At 45.0% G+C, this 18,716-nt stretch overlaps 1 protein-coding gene across 5 annotated transcripts in view; it reads left to right on the top strand.

Annotated features, from left to right (window-relative positions):
• PBX1 (PBX homeobox 1) overlaps positions 1-18,716 on the top strand; it is a 294,207-nt gene that overhangs the window by 219,062 nt on the left and 56,429 nt on the right. For all 5 annotated transcript variants that reach the window (XM_032161116.2, XM_032161117.2, XM_058443228.1 and 2 more), the window contains one exon: positions 15,720-15,964. In XM_032161116.2, coding sequence (XP_032017007.1) covers positions 15,720-15,964 — 245 coding nt within the window. The remainder of the gene's footprint in view (positions 1-15,719; positions 15,965-18,716) is intronic.

The following is an 18,716-nucleotide window of genomic DNA, read 5'->3' as shown; positions in this document are numbered from 1 at the left end:
AAAAGGAAACAAAGAGGTGCAAAGTTTTAAGCCTAACTTGAGCAATAAAAGATTTCTTTTCTGTGCAATGATTAACTTTCCCTTCTTTAATTTCAAGAGGTTAATGAATCTGTGAGCTCAGTATACTTGTCATTGTACATATGGCTTGTCATTGTATGTATGGCTGGGGTAAAATTTAATATTGAATCTCTGCATTAAATCTTGTGGTTTTACATTTGTGTGTGTGTGTGTGTGTGGTGGGAGGAGAGATAGAGAGAGAGAGAGATGGGAGGTGGGGGGGGCTGCCATCCAGAAGATGGAGGTACAAGTAATGGAAGCTTTTTTTCTTCCCCCTACATATGAACTGAATAAATGCTTGGCCTTCAAAAGAATAATAGTTTCGGAAAACCACACCTTGAAATTCACCTTAGCATCTTTGAAATAATCTCAAGAGGGGCTGGGCATGGTGGCTCATGCCTGTAATCCCAGCACTTTGGGAGGCCGACGTGGAGGGATCAGTTGAGGCCAGGAGTTCAAGACCATCCTGGCCAATATGGCAAAACTCCGTCTCTACTAAAAATACAAAAACGAGCCAGGCATGGTGGCACGCGCCTGTAGTCACAGCCACCTGGGAGGCTGAGGTGGGAGAATCGCTTGAACCTGGGAGGCGGAGGCTGCAGTGAGCCAAGATCTGGCCACTGCACTCCACCCTGGGCTACAGAGTGAGACCCTGCCTCAAACAACAACAACAACAACAACAACAACAACAACAACAACAACAACAAAATAATCTCAGGAGGTTTTAAGGGTCAAGAGATGAACAGCAAGGCTGCATTCCAGAGACTCTGACCGTAAAGCTAAACTCTGAGCATTTTCTCACAGGACATAACCACTGACTATGGTATTTCAAAAGTCTAGGGTCCTGCCACTGTCACAGGACTACAGTAGTAGCAAACAAAGGAGGGCGGAATTAAGAAAATCTCTGCTTTTTATTCTGTTCATAATTATTTACATCCCTGTCATTTAAAGGCTGGATAACTACCTGTCTGATCTCCAACCTGTTGTTGCCGTCCTTGGTTTTGCAATCAGCAGCATTGTTTGAATGTTTACCTAAAGCAGAAATCTCTTAGTCTATACCAACGTCAGTTCCCTAGGATTCCCTCTGGAAGAGGAAAGAGAACTATGCGAACATAATTCGCATTGGTTTGCAGAATCTTAAAATTAGCTAGTTTACTTTAGGCTGAAATGACTCCATAACCTTTTGATTTTTTGCAGGAAAAAGAAGTATATATTATATATACCTTTGACAACCTTGATACAAGTGCTAGATGCTTCTTTCATTGGAAACCTTCAAAATGCCTTTCCTCTCAGTTTTTCTGAGCCCACTTGTTATTTTGGTTACATATGAAGGTAGAGAGGTGGCCCCATAGTTCTGGTTTGCAAATTGGGAACAGAGCCTGGAACTGGAGGATATCTCCTGCTGGGTGATGCTGAACATTAAGACCAAGGTCTTACACCAGCAACTCAGTGCTATTCATTACCAAACAGATAAAAAACGGGGTAACTTTTGTTTCACTTCCATATCTCCTGTCCCAAAAAGCGAAGTCAAATTTAGCATTAAAAAAAAAGTGTTTGCACAACAGTAATTTTTGATGGTGTGGTGTAGAAACAATACCATGTCTATTTGGTTTGCTTTAAGACATAATAGACCAGGTGCAGTGGCTCACACCTGTAATCCCAACACTTTGGGAGGCCAAGACAAGAGGATCACTTGAGCTCAGGATGTCAAGACCAGCCTGAGCAAAATAGGGAGACCCTATCGCTACAAAAAATTAAAGTAGTCGGGCGTGGTAGTGTGTGCCTGTAGTCCCAGCTACTTGGGAGGCTGATGTGGGAGGATTGCTTGGACCTGGAAGGTCAAGGCTGCAATGAGCTGTGATTGCACCACTGCACTCCAGCCTGGACAACAGAGTGAGACCCTGTCTCAAAAAAAAAAAAAAAAAAAAAAAAAAAGAGAATAGGTTAGAGTGTGAAGCTGGGAAAACTACATGTGTGTCATTAGTAGTTTTTCTTGGTTTAGGCTAGTTCAGGAAAACAGAAATGAAATTCTGCAAAAGGCAGCGTGAAAGTCCACATTGGCCTTCATCCTGTGAAACTCTGCCAGCTGCTACTTGAGGTTCAACCCTATTCTTTCTTCAGGGCACCGCCTTTGCTTGCTACCAAGCTTGCTACAATTGGAGGCAGCTGTGAGGTAGGGCGAACACCTTGAGCGAAGTCAACTGTAGAACTAAGTGTGTGCCCTTGGGCCACTTTGACTCCCAGTACCTCAGTTTCCTCATCTGATTAAAAAAGGGTTAATAATACCCCATAATGTGCATGTGAGAATAAAAGCAAAGGAGGTAATTTTTGACAATGGATTTGTAAGGTTTAATTTCCATGAAAGAAAATATGGCGTATTTAGTTCTTCTCTACCACATTGTCCACATATCTGTTCTAGCAATTTCACTTTGTGTATTAGCGCTTTCCCCCATGATTCTGCACACTTGTCTTATTTCTGGTCAAGTTTCCCCAACTGAACTATAGGTCCTGTCAAAGAGTAGATCCTCAGTATATTATGTTGAATGAACAATTGACCGAGAGACCAACTGGGGTCCTTGTTGGAGTAGCAATGTTGGCAAAATTGTGCAGCCCAGTCACACTTTGTGTGGGTTGAGAGATTTTTATTTTAACTGAGCTGTAAGGCTGTCACTGAACATAAGTGGACATGACCAGTCTGGCAGAGTCAAACAGAGTGCTGCTGGAAAGCAGGCAGCACCGAAAGAGAAAAGCAAATTTGGCTTCTAAGATGACCATATGTCTGTTACCCCAGAAAGCATGAGCCCCTGCAAAGTTCTCTGCTGAAGTGGGGAGAGTTGGAGCCTCTTCTCTGTTCTGCAAAGGATTTGCAGGGTGCTTAGCATGCTGGCCCCAGTGTCCTCATGGAAATACGGATGGCTTGCTAGGGGCTGTCCCATACAACCAGAGTGGGGCTCAATGAAGTGCCATCAACAAGGTGCCTACGAAGGGCCATGCTAATGTCTGGCCAGTGAAACAGGGGAACTTCCAGAGCAGATATTACATGGGTTGGAGAGATGTTGCTTTACACAGTGAGCGGGAAAGCCAGACACCTCTTCAGAGAAATACAGTAAGAACCACAGTAAATAAGGCCCAGCCTCAGGGAGGCAGATATTTAAAGGAAAATTAAGACGGCTCCTCATCTATCTCTCTGTCACCCGTTGATGCATGTAGCCAGCGTCTTGTGGTGCTAAATGCTTTTTGATGATGATGGTTCATGATGACCACTGTACCTCCCCACAGGGGTGGGCGCCTCCGATGCGAGAGTTCTTAGTGGGGGCCTCCATCTCCAGTGCACAGAAAAAAGGAATGGTCCAGAGACCCCCTGCTCTCCCCAAGTTCCCGATTTTACCAGCATGTAAAAGCAAGTGGAGGCAACAACCACCACAAAAAAGCCCGTCTGAAAATCAGAGCCTAATCGCTCCCATCTGCTCCAGTGCTGCTTCCTCTCGCTGCCTGCCAGGATGTTTGCCGCAGATGCTAAGTAGCACATTATTTTCGATAAGTTGCAATCATTTACTTGAAATCTACTTCTCCTTTAAAATGTCCCCCTGGAAACTTGAATCGGCAGTCGAGAAGACTTGTTCAGGATGGAATTTGAATGCTTGCACTCAAGTTCAAGAAAAGTTAAACCCATTTGACCTCCAGGTGTTGATGAATTGTAAATTTCAGCCCCTTAGACTCTGTTGGGAAGAGAGGAAGAGGCACCAGGGAAGACTGTCCGGGAGAACAGAACCACTCCTTAGGCCTCATTTCCCCAAGGGAAGGCACAGTGCTGAGATGAGAGACAGGAAATGATGGCTCCATGGAATCGTCCCCAAAGCAGAAATGTCACACATCCCTGAAGACATTAAGCCAGTAGTTTTCTTGGTCCCCATGAGATGTTATCTCTTTTATCCAGAGACTGGTCTAGTGAAGATTAAAGGCATAATTTGCAATCTGGAGCTCATAATCTCAGTCGCCCTTCCCCCATTCCACTGTCACAACCAGGATTTCTTATTTATTGCCTCTTGTCCAGGACACCGTTAGTATCATGTCCTGCCATCCACTCTTCCCTGTCAGTTAAAGGCTTAGTGCTTTCAGGGGCTACTTGGAAAGTTCTGGGAAGCAGCAAATGCCTCCTGCTTTTCATGCAGCCTGTTTGCCTGTGTGTTCCATGGCTCCTTGTGTCTAAGGACAGCACGAGTGACTCATTAGCAGCACGGCATGTGCTTGGGGTGGTTTTTGTAATGAGTGGTGATGGATCATCCACATACTCTCCCTGAAGGACCCTGACTGACCTTGTATGCATTTGTGAGATGACTGTCTGGGGTCACAGGTGTTGTTTGTGGTCATGGAAAAAGAAAAGCTAATTGGCATGTGTTTTGAAATGGACCTGGGGCACCCATAAATAGACCCAGTGTCCTTCAGCTGGAGAATTCTGCTTCCACTAAAGTGAACGGAGGTGATTTCTCCTCTAAGTAGGGTGCATTGGGATCTCTCTTCCAGTCCTCTGTACCTGACAAATTGAGCAGGCTGGTTAGAGTAAAAACCTGATTTTATTAGTATAGTGTAAGGAAACATCCCACTACAAGATATAGATCAAAATATGCAGAAAGGCAAATTACAGGTACTCAGCCTAAAGTAATTTGTTAGAACTTGGTCTCACAGGTTTACAGTTTAGTCCACCTTAGAATTCCCTTGGTCGAGATAGAATCTTCTCTTCTACTCCCTCATCACAGAGGCTTTTGGCTGGTTTCCACATACAGCCACCCCTCACCACCTACCACTGTATTCTCAGTCTAAACTCCTCAAGTGCACCCGATACCCTCACCAGGTGATGTCTTTCCCTGTTCCCTCATCCCAGACTTCCTGGGCCTTCTTTTGCCTCTGCTGATAGCCCTGGTAGTACCCTAGAGAGGCCCCTCTAATGACCAAGGTCTCTTTGATCTGCTTTAAAACCTCCTCTTTTTGCCAGGAGTTCCCCACAGTGACTACTCAGGTTTTTCTGTGACTTGCCTCTGGTTATTAAATCTGCCTTTTTCTAATTTTCTCTGTAATACTCTACATGAAATCACTCTGCCTTCTAGATTTTTATCTTATTTTTAGAAATAGTTTGTATTAGCTTAGATTGGTTAAGCTGTCTAAAGCAAACAAAACAAAACAAAACCCTCTGAAAAACCCCAAAATAACATGGCTTAAACAAAATACAAGTTTATTTTTTCCCTTCCTTTCTTATAGTCCAAAGATGACTGGTGGGCTGGTCTCCAGGGTGTGAGAACTCCCATCTGGCTTCTTTCCCTAGAGTGGCTTCCAGTGCCCAGCCCAGCTCATGGGCCAGGGGATGGGGGAGCTGCAGAAGGGATGGAGTGATTTAGAGTACTGAACCTTGTTGCCCTACTCTAGGCCACTGGTAACCCTGGCTGGAATTTGCTGTTTGGCATCAGTGACATCATTCCTTTGTTTGTCCTTGGTCTGCACACCTCTGTCTATGGCTGTCACCTGGCAGAGGTTTCCATTTCAATCTTATTGGGAAGGAAGCCTGGTCTAGCAGGGAGAAGGTGTATCATATCATCAGTGGTAGGTCTCGTCTCCTGTGGTCTGTAGAACTGGAAGTGATCATGGATCGCGTTAAGACTAAATGATAGACGAATTCTGTAAGGACTGCTCAAGGTCAATAGCTCATTGTATTAGGAACCCTGCCTTTGAATTATTCAGCAGTTTTCAAAAACTGGGAAATATTCCTGTGAGAGTAAAATGTTCTTTATTTCAAACTTAGTTCTGATGAAGTTGTTCGGAAAGTTAGAGAAAAACTAGTTCTGTTCCTATTCAGTTTGTAGATACAGGCCGGAAAATGCCATTTGTCACTAGGAGCTGGAAGCTAATTTGTAGCCTCAAGACAGTAGTGACAATGGCAGCGGGGTAAGACAACATGGAGGCGTGGACACCCCGGGCAAGTCATTGTAATATTTCACCCATGGGGTTCCTCTACATCCCAGCGGAGAAGGGTGATTGTGAGTCACAGATCCCACCCAGAATCAAAACTTAAACATGCTTCCTCAAACCTTTGAGTACAAATAGCATCTTTACCGTCTTCTGGTTATAATTTATTGATTTGTTGATGGAAATTTGAAAGCAGCCATTAAAGATGACTTCCAGGCCAGCTCGTCTGACACAAGGTGAGATTGCTTCAGAACTATGTGGTTCCCAGAAAGGTCTTCCAGCCTCAGAAAGACCGAGGCTTCCAGTGTGAGCTCTGCCAGGCCAGGAGGATGGTGTCACCTCTGGCTCAGGGGACACTAGGGTTGAAGACTGTGGCATCTCCTCTGAGTGAAGACTTCAGAAGCTGCAGGATCCTTAATGTACCTGGGCAAATAGCAAGAAAGGACTATAAAGAGGAGAAAAGATGAGAGAAAGAAGACATATTGGCTGAGGATCTATGGATTCCCTAGCCTGTGACAGTGTCAGTGGGAGCTTGCCTGGAAGCGTAGGTGAGTAAGGTGGGGCGGGGGGGCTGTGTGCGTGCGTGTGCGTGCATGTATGTGTGTATGTATATTCTTGGCTTATCCTGGTTTCTTCTGTGTTGTTGATTCCTAACGCGCAGAAAAACCAAACTCTTAACTCTGAATCTATCCTGCTTTTTTATTCTTCCCAAAGGGATCTTTATCAGTGAGATTGATTCAGATTTAACCAAAAATCTAAAATCTATCAGTCACCAAGCACTACCCTGTGCTTTTGTAAAAATAACCTTATTTAATCCTTAGTAAGAATTAAGGCATAGGTGAAGTCATATAGTATGAGTCTTGGGCCTGGCTTTGAACCTAGACACCCAAGGCCTGTTTTAGTGCATGTTTTTTTGTGTGCCATGCTGTGGCACTAACAGAAGAAAGCTCGTGCCCATACTTATACTTTTCTGGATATTAAAATGTGGTAGGAGAAGGAAATCTATCATGTATTAGCTCTTGCCAGAAAGCAGGCAATGTGCTAGGTGCCTCACTGAGACGCGGAACTGCAGAACATTTTTACCTTAAGGCTAAAGAGTATTGAGAAACTTCTGTTTTCTCTGTGGTTGCTTCCTTTAGGAAGTACCATTGTAGAGAGAAGCTTTCATCTCCACAGAATGCACAGCAAGCTGCCGACCAATGGCTCCACATTTTTCATGCTTTTTATGTGTAACTAAGAAGGAAACTGTTCCTTGTATCGTGGGTTACCACAGGCAATCCAGGTCTCACACACCCTCCCCTGGCCCTGGTGCTGGTCCTGGTTGTCTGTCTTTCCAATGGCTTTCCCCCTTTCCTCGTACCTCTGGGTATGTCAGTCTGAGGCCAAAGCTTGTATAAGTCATGCCCTCCTACCAACTTCTGTAGCTCCTGTTTAGGCAAAGGGGTTTCCCAAGCAGCAGTCCAGACTTGAGCTATTAAGGACCAAATCCCCTCGCCCAGGCAGCCGGCACCCATCCAGAAAGGCAGGGGCCTATCGCCCAGCACATTAGCTTTCTCCCTGCCAGCTGGCCCAGGGAGGCGCAGTGTGCCAAGTGGGGAACGTGTGAATGGGATCCATGCCCATGCATCCCCTGAGAAGTAGAAAATGCACGTGACCAGAACCGCCAAAACCTAACCCAGGGAAAAAGATGACAAGAAAAACTTGGTGTGTTTCTCTAAAGACAACCACAAAACATAAACAAACAAACAAAAACCTAAAACTGTCTCAAGAGTGTCACATAATTTTGTTTTCATCCCTTGCCCTAAAACCTCACACAGAGTTTTACACATTGTGGCTGTTGGCTAAATGTGAAAAACGAGTGAATCTAAGAGCTCCTCACAGGACCACGTTTATTTGGAAAGTCAGCACAGTGCCTGGCACCGCAGTAAATGCTCAATGAATATTCCTGGGATGCAACCCTTGAGGACCGCAAATTCTTGCCTTTGTTTGACTAAAACCTTCAAATCCCTGAACTTGGTTACATTTTGGCCTGCCTACCTGCTTGGTAAACAAAGAAAAACAGTTGGAATGGCTTAAAAAAAGTAATATCTTACCTTCAATACAAATCCCCCACTTTAAGAAACCCTGGACCTAGATTAAGTCCCACCTCAATGTCTCTGAGATTCTAGAGGGTTGAGAGACAACCCGGGGGAACAAGGGTGGCTTTCAACATCTGGAGATTTCTTAAACTACAGCTTCTCATCTGAAGAGGCCGCTCCAGGCCTACTGCAGCATCCAGGGTCTCCACTTGGGGCTGGAAGGCGTCAACTCAGGTGGTAACTGCTTTCCCTGTGTAGTCAGAAGCAGTGACTGACACCTATCAGTAATGCTGACTTGTAAAATTTAGAAAATAGAATCGTCAGTCATTTCTATTTGTTTGATGAATAACTCTTTAAAAATCACCATTAAAAAAGACATTTCACATCAAACAAATAGAGATTGAGACTTAGGAGTGAAGAACACGAGGACCTGCTGCCCTGAGTTTCAAGACACTAACAGAAGATTTGGGTCCCACCTTTGGTTGAGAAGAATCAAATTAGAGCATAGTTATTTTTCAACTTGAGGAGGTTCCAGGCTGTGGATATATTGTGCTTATAGGAAGTAAACAAAATCAGAGGAAGAAGTGTATGTGCATCAGTTGGATGCACACAAATCTCCAGATTTTCAGTTGTTACCCACCCACCCTGGCAATCTCATGTACCCACAAGCCTCCAAGCAGTTGGTGTCCTGTGTCCGAGGGACTGGAGGAGCGTAAACCACGGGCTTCTTGAAGTCGGAGCCCATATCGGGTTCATCCAAGGTTCCAGGATCCAGCTCATTCCTGTCACCTTGGAGGTACTTGAGCAATAATTTGTTTGATTGCACTGAGCGTTCCTCAGAGGGCCTGTTTGTGGAGACGACCTCTATGTGGCCCCTTGGCTGCCAGGCCCTGTCAGCCCTCACAGAGTGCTTCTTCCTCAGGTACCAGTCATGAACCAAGCTTTTCCCAGCACCCAGAGGCTTTGTCACCGCTAATGTTGGCTTCCTGGGGACATACCAGGCTGGGTCCAGGAAGCTCTGGCTTAATGCCAGTGTAGTTTTGCTTGTTTAGAATTGTCAGATTTGATAAGGCAGATTTGACAGTTTTTTGAAGTGGATATGGAAGAGGTGGCAGAGAGAACAGCCTTCTACCCAACAGCATGCTGGCTCTGGTACAACTTGTAACTGGAATGCAGGGGGAAAGAGAGCACATAACAGGGAATTGGCTGCCTGGCTGAGAACAGGAAGCTGAGGCAGAGATCCTTGGATCTCACCAGCCCATATCTTCCTTCCCTCCTTGATTCTTTATTATATTGCTCTTAAGAAATACTGGAACAGACATTTAGTGTCAGAGGCCCTGTGAGGTTGTGTGGGGAACCGCCTTTCAGGAGTTCACAGTCTTGCTGGCAAGATGTTAGGTGTGCCCTGGTGTGTCCTGAGATGCCCCATGGCTGTGGTCTAGGCACTACGTGCCCTGGTGCCTCAGAGGCTTAGAGATCGTTTTTGGCTGTTCTCATCAGGGCAGATTTCATGAAAGATTTTGAGCTGAGATTTAAAATGAAATAGGACGGTAGTAAGTGGATTTCTGTGGCTGAGAAAGAAGAGGGCATTCTATCACCCAATACAGTGGCTCTAACCATGATGGTGGAAAGAGGTAATGGGAAAGGACCAGATTTAGAGAAATTAAAAGAAATTAGGAAATCAATAAAAAAAAAAACTTCCTTCCTTCCGTTACTGATTGTTTTCTTCTTGGCCAGAGTATCAGTGTGCCTTGGGCATCAGAAGAGACTGTGTGTGTGTGTGTGTGTGTGTGCGCGCGCTCGTGCGCGCACACGCACACGCGCGCACAGAATAGATATCACATCCATGTAGCTGCCTGTTGTGAAAAGGATTCAGAACTCCAATATTCTAGAGGACTGAAGTGTCTGAGAGTTAAAGATCTAGAGTTCAGTCTCGGCTGTGTCTCATTTGCTTTGATTTTGGGGAAATGTGCTTTGCCTTTATAATCTTCAATTATCTGCTATGTAAGTTTGGAACATTACTACATGTTTTGTAAGGTGATGTAATTCAGTGCGTGCAAGTACTTTATGAACAAATAAAAGGTGTAACTCTGATGCTCTCAGGAAGCAAGCACTTTGCTCTTTTCCTAAAACTGCATAGCTGACTTGGGAATGAGGCGGGGATTGCTGGTCTCTCTTTTCTAACTCTTCTGGTAGGATGTGGTAAAGACTTAGCTCCTGGGCAATAGAACACTCTGCATGGAGGTTTGTGCCTACAAATCAAACAAAGAGATCAGCCAGAGAGAGCCTGCCTTTTTGCACACACCGTTGGGAGGCTACCTTGTGCCTTTCCCCAAACCACCTGCCTCTGCTTTCTGTCTTGTTCTTTATCTGTTTCTCTCTCTCAGCTCAGCTTTGGGCCCCTGGACTGTTGTCCAAATCTGAAGACCACCCTCCCTGTAGATCTGCCCTCCTCCCCTCCCAACCTGCCCCCACCTGTGGAAGTTTGAATCTGAGCAGAGGCATTCCCCCAGCACGAACCTGGACACTTGAGACTGTCCGCCCGCCTGGAGAACCAGTCCTTGGTGAAGAAAGAGTGCCCTCTAGTGGGCATTGGCTGGAGCTGCTCCGGACCCACGTCGCTCAGCCAAGGACAAAACAACCCAAACACAGCCCTCCCGCCAAGGATGATCTTGACTATGCCTTTGGGTTTGGTTTGTTTTTCTCCTTGTGTGAAGAAAAAGAAAGAAAGAACAGCAGGAGACAAGCGGTGAGAGCAGCTCCCACAATGCTGTGACAGTCCCTTTATCTTAGGAGTTTTACCAAAGAATTAACCCCAGGGCAAGCGATGGCAGCAAGGTACATGTGACATCAGAAGCTTTTTAAAGGGCTTGTGACAATTCCTGTATAAATCACCTACCTGTCTCAACTGGTCTCTTCCATAATTGGGTGGATTTGTGGGAAGGAAACTCCTTCTATAAGAATTATTACCAAATGGGTTAAATATCTTCATGGGCGCAACCCCTCTGCAGATTGCATATCCACTGCAATCAATGACATTTTTTGGGTAGTGGACGCGTCCGGGCCTGCCTGGCCATTAAAACCCTGTATGCATGGGGACAAACAGGGGATTTGGCCCTTTAAAACCTATTTCAGAAAAAAGCTGCTGGGGTGGGGAGGGAAGAGATGAGGGGGAGGGAGAGAGCGCAGGGCACTCATCAGGGAAGCAGGAACCTGATCATATGTGATGGTTGCTGGATTAGGTAACAGCTCCGCTGGTTGAAATTGGATCTTGGAGGATGAGTGTTAACATCTCTGGTGTCCTGGCGAAAGGTTCATTTGAGTCTTGCATGGTGCTGCAGAGATAAAAAGGAGCTTTTAAATAATCATTTTGTCTCCTACTCACCAGAGTACTGGCTTCCAGCAATAAATAGGTAGCATCAGTTCTGCTTAGACACATCACCCTTTTCATTTATTTATTTAATGTTGTTGGTTTTTTTTTTTTAACCGCCGAGCTGAACAGTTTGTGTATCAGTGAATCCCAACACCCATTCTTAATAGTGGTATATTTGGATTCTCCTTGCGCTGGCTACAAATATGAGCATGCAAGGTTGTTTATTGGTCCATTCCTGTCCCCTCCAAGCATTACAGACACAGCCCAAATCCACCAGAACTGAATTTTCTATGCAAAATCGTGCAAGATGGTTTTCTTTTTTAAGGTTTTCCCTTGTTCATATTGTTCCTTAAAAAAAATTTTTTTTGAGTTCTTGCACAATCATTTTCTATTTTCATAATTTGAGTATAATTTAAAGGGTGTAATTTGGAAATGACTGTTGTTGGTTTTTCTCTACCCGCACCCCCCCCCCCGCCCCCTGCTTTTCTTTTCATTCTTTTATTTTCTTCAGATCTCTGATTTGGGACCTATTTATGTGTCCTGAACTCTGAGTGTAAATGCAAGCAACATTTATGCTGTGGTGCATTATATCTATCTTATCAATTTCTAATTGGCCACATTTAGAAACTAAGTCTATTAACTCATAGTGAATTCAAATTTCTTTTTAAGGAGTATTTGTTTGCAGGATTCATAAAATGATATAAAAGCTAAGCGAAATGCTAACACTTTCTTGCCCCAGCCAACCCACCGCCGCTGTGCTCAATTAAATGTATCCTTCATACCTGAAAGAAAAGAGGCAGTATGCTTTATGCTTTGAGCTCTGCAACCCTCCTGAAACTTCCATGGCGGGTAGGGGCTTGCAGTCTATCCTTTCAGTGTTCTTTGCCAGCCTTGACAATTTCCTTTCTTATTTTATTTAAAACCAGTTGGATTTGAAGACCAAGAAAAATATTAATTAGGAGGTGTGTAGAGTTTGTGTGGAATTGTTTGTGCTTCCCATTGACTGTTTTAAAAAGATGGAGCAGAGGCATGAAACTGAGAGCGGTTGGAAAGAGGAAATATTCTCAGAGGTTAATATTAGGTATATGGGAAACATTCATAGTGACGTGTGCGTGATCACCTATGTAGTTCCTGGAGGAGCGAGGACCAGAACTGTCTCTCTGCCTTGCCTCTCCCTTCTTTCATACCTCACCGAGTTTGGCTGGATGAATAAGCTGATGGAATGAATGAGGCCGCTTGGGGTACCTGTGCGATTGCAGGAGGTAGGATACTTGATGTCACCTCAAGTAGGCAGTGCTTAACACTAGCCCTGGCAAGGCAAGTCCTGACTGTTAATAGGACATCATTCTTTTTTGCTTTGCTGTTGTTGTTGAGACCAGAGGTTGTCCTAAAATCTCTCAGTGTTGGGCCACATGCAGGACCAGTTGGCTGTGGAGTAGCCAGGTGGACCCACCTGAAGGCATTAACAACCCAGTTGAAGGGTTACCAGCCTCAGCTGCGTGGGGAATGTTCCTGCCAGCCGGGGGGGCTTACGGCCTCTTCTGAAGGAAGTATATTGGACATGAGATTCAATGAGCGAATGAGAGAGTAGAATTTTGCCCCAGCACAATGTTTTGAATAATCGAGCTAAAGTGAAACAACTATATTTATTAATGGCTCAGAGGCGATTCTTTTTTTTTTCTAATTTGTAAATGACCCATAAATATCTTTGTGGATAAGACCATTAAAATTTATCATATAAAGAGAAACACGCATAAACCCCACACAGAGGTGAAGAAGGAGGGGCTGCTGGGCACTGCTGGCAGTTGTTTGGATGTCCCGATTCTTTTCGGTGCCTTTAGGGCCTGGTATTCTGGGAATGGTTACAGCAGCCATCTACTTTCTTAAGGAAACCTTTGTTAGTGGCAATTTGTTCTTCAGAGTGCTTCGGAGATTTGAGTAAATAAATTTGAGAAACAATAACGCGACTAAATCCTTATTATGCAAAGATCAGCCAAAGGAGCAGTTTCCCATTCAGTCTCCTGAGCCTACAAAAGAAGGATTTTATTGAAAAAAAAAAAAAAAAAAAGTCCACAAAATAAACCTCAATGATCTCCTAACCTTTTGCCATCACTACTATAGCAATTTTGTTTTTGTGTAGCAGAATATTACACATTCAGGTTTGAAGAGAGAAGATCATGACCTGGTAGTGTTGTGGTTTGCGTCTAGGGTGCAGGCTTTCTTCTTTTCTCCTTCCCAGCTACCTGCTCTCCCTCCTCCCTCCCTCTCCTTCCGTTCCTCTCATCCTTTTTCACTTCATCACAGAGCCCAAGCTTCTGCCCTGCACCTTTTGTCCTCTTTGCTCTTTATGGCCACCACTGATCCACATGGCTCGCCATTCCGATGGTCTCGTGTTTTGTGAGAGCCATACTGTAGTTTTCCTTTTGGCCTAGGAATTGGGATTTCCTTCTGAACAACATTCAGGGTTGGTTCTTTTGCTGCCTGTTGGCAGCCAGGAGCATGTGGGCACAGCCAGCAGTTATGCTGTTATTATATGTGATGGAACACTCAAACATCTAGACATAACCTCATTGAGCTCATCTTCATCTTCCCTGTTACAACCCGAAGCCCTGCTTTGCCAGGGCTGGGAGACACCTGGAACTGGCACCATCCCCCTGGGGCTCACCAGATGCACCCTGCCATGAAACAGCTCTTGACTCTGCTCTGGTGTGCGGATATCCACCAGGGACTTAGACCCTGCCACCTCCATCCCCAAAATGTCAACCAACACCGGACCCCTCTCCTCTGCCTTTAATCACTTCCCTCTTTCCCACCCTACCCACACATTCTTTTCAATTTCTTAAAAATTGAAAACACTTTTTATGTTCCCTCTTAACAAAGACTTGGCTGCTGACAACTGAACTGGATTTAGATGAGTGATTTATTTTATGGGAGGTTGCCTGAAGGGGTAGTAAAAAAAAAGACTGTTTCGCTCTTCTGCTGATTTACTAAATCACTGGATCTCCTTCAGTCCAAATCACCACCAAAGGTCCTGGTGTTTTAATAAAAAGCAGCCATCTCATTGATCTGAGACGCCATCCTACCAGAGCACTGGCTTCCCTGAATCCCTGGAGACAGCTTGTTAAAAGGACCTCACCCTTGTTTCCAACAGGACAGAGTCCTTATCACTCGGAACAGATAGATCTCAATTTTTGGAGCTAAACGACCCTGCTCAAGGGCCAATTTGTCTTCTTGCTATGTTAGACCTCACTCTCTGCTAGTCCACAGGAAAGGTCTTAAGATTTCATTCCAAATGTACTGGATTTGTGTACTTTAGGTGATTTTGGAAATGAAAAATTTAGACTGATCAGGCATTGCAAAGAAAGGCAATGGGTGCAAAACCACAAACTTAACAGAAATTTAAAATGAGAAATAAAGAGGGAAATGCTTTTCCTTAAATTGAAATTAGGTAGTATGGGGATAAAAGTAAAAAATATATTTTGTTATAATTACATTTTTCTAGTTGAAATTTTTTATTGTGGTAAAATATATATGAGATAGAATTTACCTTTTTTGGGGGCGGGGATGCAGAGTCTTGCTCGGTTGCCCAGGCTGGAGTGCAATGAGTGGTGTGATCTCAGCTCACTGCAACCTCCACCTCCTGGGTTCAAGGGATTCCCCTGCCTCAGCCTCCCGAGTAGCTGGGACTACAGGCACGCACCACCATGCCTGGCTGATTTTTTGTATTTTAGTAGAGACGGGGTTTCACCACGTTTGCCAGGATAGTCTCGATCTCCTGACCTCGTGATCCACCCCCCACTCAGCCTCCCAAAGTGCTGGGAGTACAGGCGTGAGCCACCGCGCCCAGCCGAATTTACCATTTTAAACTATTTTTAAGTGTACAGTTGAGTATTATTTTGCAGCCATCTCAAAAACTCAGCTTCCCAAAGTGAAATTCTACGCTCATTAAACAATAGCTCTCCACTCCTCCCCCCAACTCATGGTACCCATTATTCTACTTTCTGCCTCTTATAAATTTGATTATTCTAGATTCCACATACAAGTGCAGTGTAATTTTGGAACAAAGCAAGTCCCTCCTTCATTTTCTCACCCTCTCAGTTTCTCTCTTTTTCCAGCCTTTCTTCTATTCCTCACATGGCATCTTGCAAGTAATTTGGCAGCTTATGTAGCCAGAGAACACAAATGTGTTTTGTTTTTTAATTTTTTTTCTTGGGTTACTATTAACGCTCCCTTCCCTTTGTCTTTTTCTGTAGTTTTGAGTATCCGAGGAGCCCAGGAGGAGGAGCCCACAGACCCCCAGCTGATGCGGCTGGACAACATGCTGTTAGCGGAAGGCGTGGCGGGGCCTGAGAAGGGCGGAGGGTCGGCGGCAGCGGCGGCGGCGGCGGCGGCTTCTGGAGGGGCAGGTTCAGACAACTCAGTGGAGCATTCAGATTACAGAGCCAAACTCTCACAGATCAGACAAATCTACCATACGGAGCTGGAGAAATACGAGCAGGTAACCAGAACCACCTGAGGCTCGGCACCCAGGCCCTTTAGGAAAGGGTGGAGGAAGCACAACCACCGGGCTTGCAGAGACGAGCGGCTCACCTTTCCCAGGTCCTGGCGTCCTTGTGCCCGCATCCCCTGCCCAGCCACAGAGCCCTGGCCAAACTTGAGTCTGCCAAGTCCTGGTCTCAACTGTTAAAAACCTAGGCGCTTGGTGGAGGTAAAGGCATTTAAAAATGTGTGACGCTGTAAATGACGATTTCAAGGAAACATAAATCGTGCATAGAAGGAACAGTCCATACCTGGACTCCAGAACATGTGCCTGTGATGTGCAGTCCTGGCTCTCATCCGGGCGCTATAGGTGATCAGCAGAGTCACCAGCTAACCTGCAAGAAGGTGGGAGGTGGCCAGGCGCGGTGGCTCACGCTTGTAATCCCAGCACTTTGGGAGGCCGAGGCGGGCGGATCACGAGGTCAGGAGATCGAGACCACGGTGAAACCCCGTGTCTCTACTAAAAATACAAAAAAATTAGCCGGGCGTGGTGGCGGGCGCCTGTAGTCCCAGCTACTCGGAGAGGCTGAGGCAGGAGAATGGCGTGAACCCGGGAGGCGGAGCTTGCAGTGAGCCGAGATCGCGCCACTGCACTCCAGCCTGGGCGACAGAGCGAGACTCCGTCTCAACCGGGAGGCGGAGCTTGCAGTGAGCCGAGATCGCCCCCCTGCACTCCGGCGGGGGGGAGAGAGCGAGACCCCCTCTCTAAAAAAAAAAAAAAAAAAAAAAGAAGGTGGGAGGTTTTCTCTGGCCCTTGTTTTTCCTTATTTATTAGGAGGACTATACTTTTTCTGGGTGTTCATAGTATCCTATGGGAAAGGATTTAAAACTTGGCCCTAGAGTCCCGCACTTTACCCAGACTCAGTTCAATTGAGAATCAAACATATTCCCTCTTTTACATAATATATGGTATGGAATATGATACAAATCATCCTCTGTAAAAAGGGTAGGAGGTTCAGGAGACCCCTGGAGCCAGACAAACTGGGATTCTAATCCGGGCACTCCACAGATGGTTTGTGGGACTCAGTATTCTGCATACTCAATTCTGAAAGCTGATGTATGGCACAGATCTGTGGATTTGGAGTCACGGATGTGAAGGACCATAAAACTTATATAAAGGAAAGGGCAAGAAAGGCTGTTAACTACAAAGCAGTACATGTAGGGCCTCCTGATTATAACGGAGCCCCTCCCTAAAGAGAACCCCCATCCCATCCTCCCCACAAACGCATACACACATCTATATAGCAATGCTAGTTCCTCTGGTTAGTGTAAGCATGCTATTTTATCAGGAGTCCTTTAACAGCAGCCTTTCATTTAGATAACAGATAAGTTTGTTGTTACCTCTTGGGATGCAACATTGTACTGAAGTTCTCCATGACCTTACTCTCATTGAATCTTTAGCTTTTCTTTTTCTTTTCTTTTCTCTTTTCGTTTCTTTTTTTCTTTCCTTTCCTTTCCTTACCTTTCTTTTCTTTTTTTTCCCTTTCCTTTCATTTCCTTTCTTTTCTTTTCTTTTTTCTTTCTTTCTTTTTTTTTTTTTTTTGAGATGGGGTCTCACTGTGTCATCCAGGCTAGAGTGCAGCGGCACGATCTCTGCTCACTGCAATCTCCGTGTCCCGGGTTCAAGCAATTCTCCTGCCTCAGCCTCCCGAGCAGTTGGGATTACAGGCAGGCACCAGCATACCTAGCTAATCTTTGTATTTTTAGTAGAGACAGGGTTTCGCTATGTTGGCCAGGCTGGTCTTGAACTCCTGACCTCAGGTGATCCACCTGCTTCGGTCTTCCAAAGTGCTGGGATTACAGGCGTGAGCCACCACACCCGGCCCCTTTCTTTTTAAAAGCCAGAAAAGAAGAGAGAGAAAAAGTGGAAGGTAGAAGACCTTGTGCAGTCCACTCATAACTAGGTAGAAGGCAAATGCAAACTTAATTGAAAATTTAAATTTTAAAATAGAAATAGGCATTTTAAAATTTAAAGTGAATAAAGTTTCATTACTGCACTCCTATCTACCTTTGGAATGGATTTCTACAAAATCCTCTCTTCTATGAGAGGGCAAAAAAATTGCTGTGAAGCCAAGAATAGTGAAATTTGACCATCAGACGAGGTGTAGGGAGGGTGAAGGGGAGGGAAATAAAAGCAAGCTGTGGTAAGAAGCTGTGAGTCATCCTTCTTTGCCTTCTTGGGAAAGAACAAATGTTCTCGCCACAGTGTTGGCTCATATAGACATTTCCCCAGATCCCAGGCAGTGCTGAGCTCAGAGAGCTGGCTGAACTATGACAGTTTCCCCAACCATGACCATCATTTAGAATTTGCAGTCTGCCCTAACCTAAAAGGGTAATTATGGAAGGCAAATGGGGACAGACCTCTTGCTGAGCTCTCGGGTTCTTATTACCCAATGTTCTTCCTACTTCACCTTCACCAATAACCCTGTCCTCTGGCATAGCAAGCTGTCCTCCAGATTTGTCCTCCAGGTTAACTCGTGCCAAAGAACAGGACACAAAACAAGCCCAGAGTGTGACTTCCTTTGCTAAACCATAACTGCAATGAATGTTAGGTTGGGAGGTGTTGAAAACTGTCTTTAGTCTGAGCTCAGGTTGCCAGTAACATAGAACTGCTTCCTTGATTTAAACCTTATCACTCTTCCATCCTCATCCAAAATGAGTAAAAATTATGACAGCCATAGTACATTTCAATAGCATGTCACTAATTACAA

This window comes from Hylobates moloch, unplaced genomic scaffold, assembly GCF_009828535.3.
Source record: "Hylobates moloch isolate HMO894 unplaced genomic scaffold, HMol_V3 SCAFFOLD_8, whole genome shotgun sequence".
In the NCBI taxonomy this organism is placed as follows: Eukaryota; Metazoa; Chordata; class Mammalia; order Primates; family Hylobatidae; genus Hylobates; species Hylobates moloch.
This window is presented reverse-complemented; position numbering and strand designations above follow the sequence as displayed.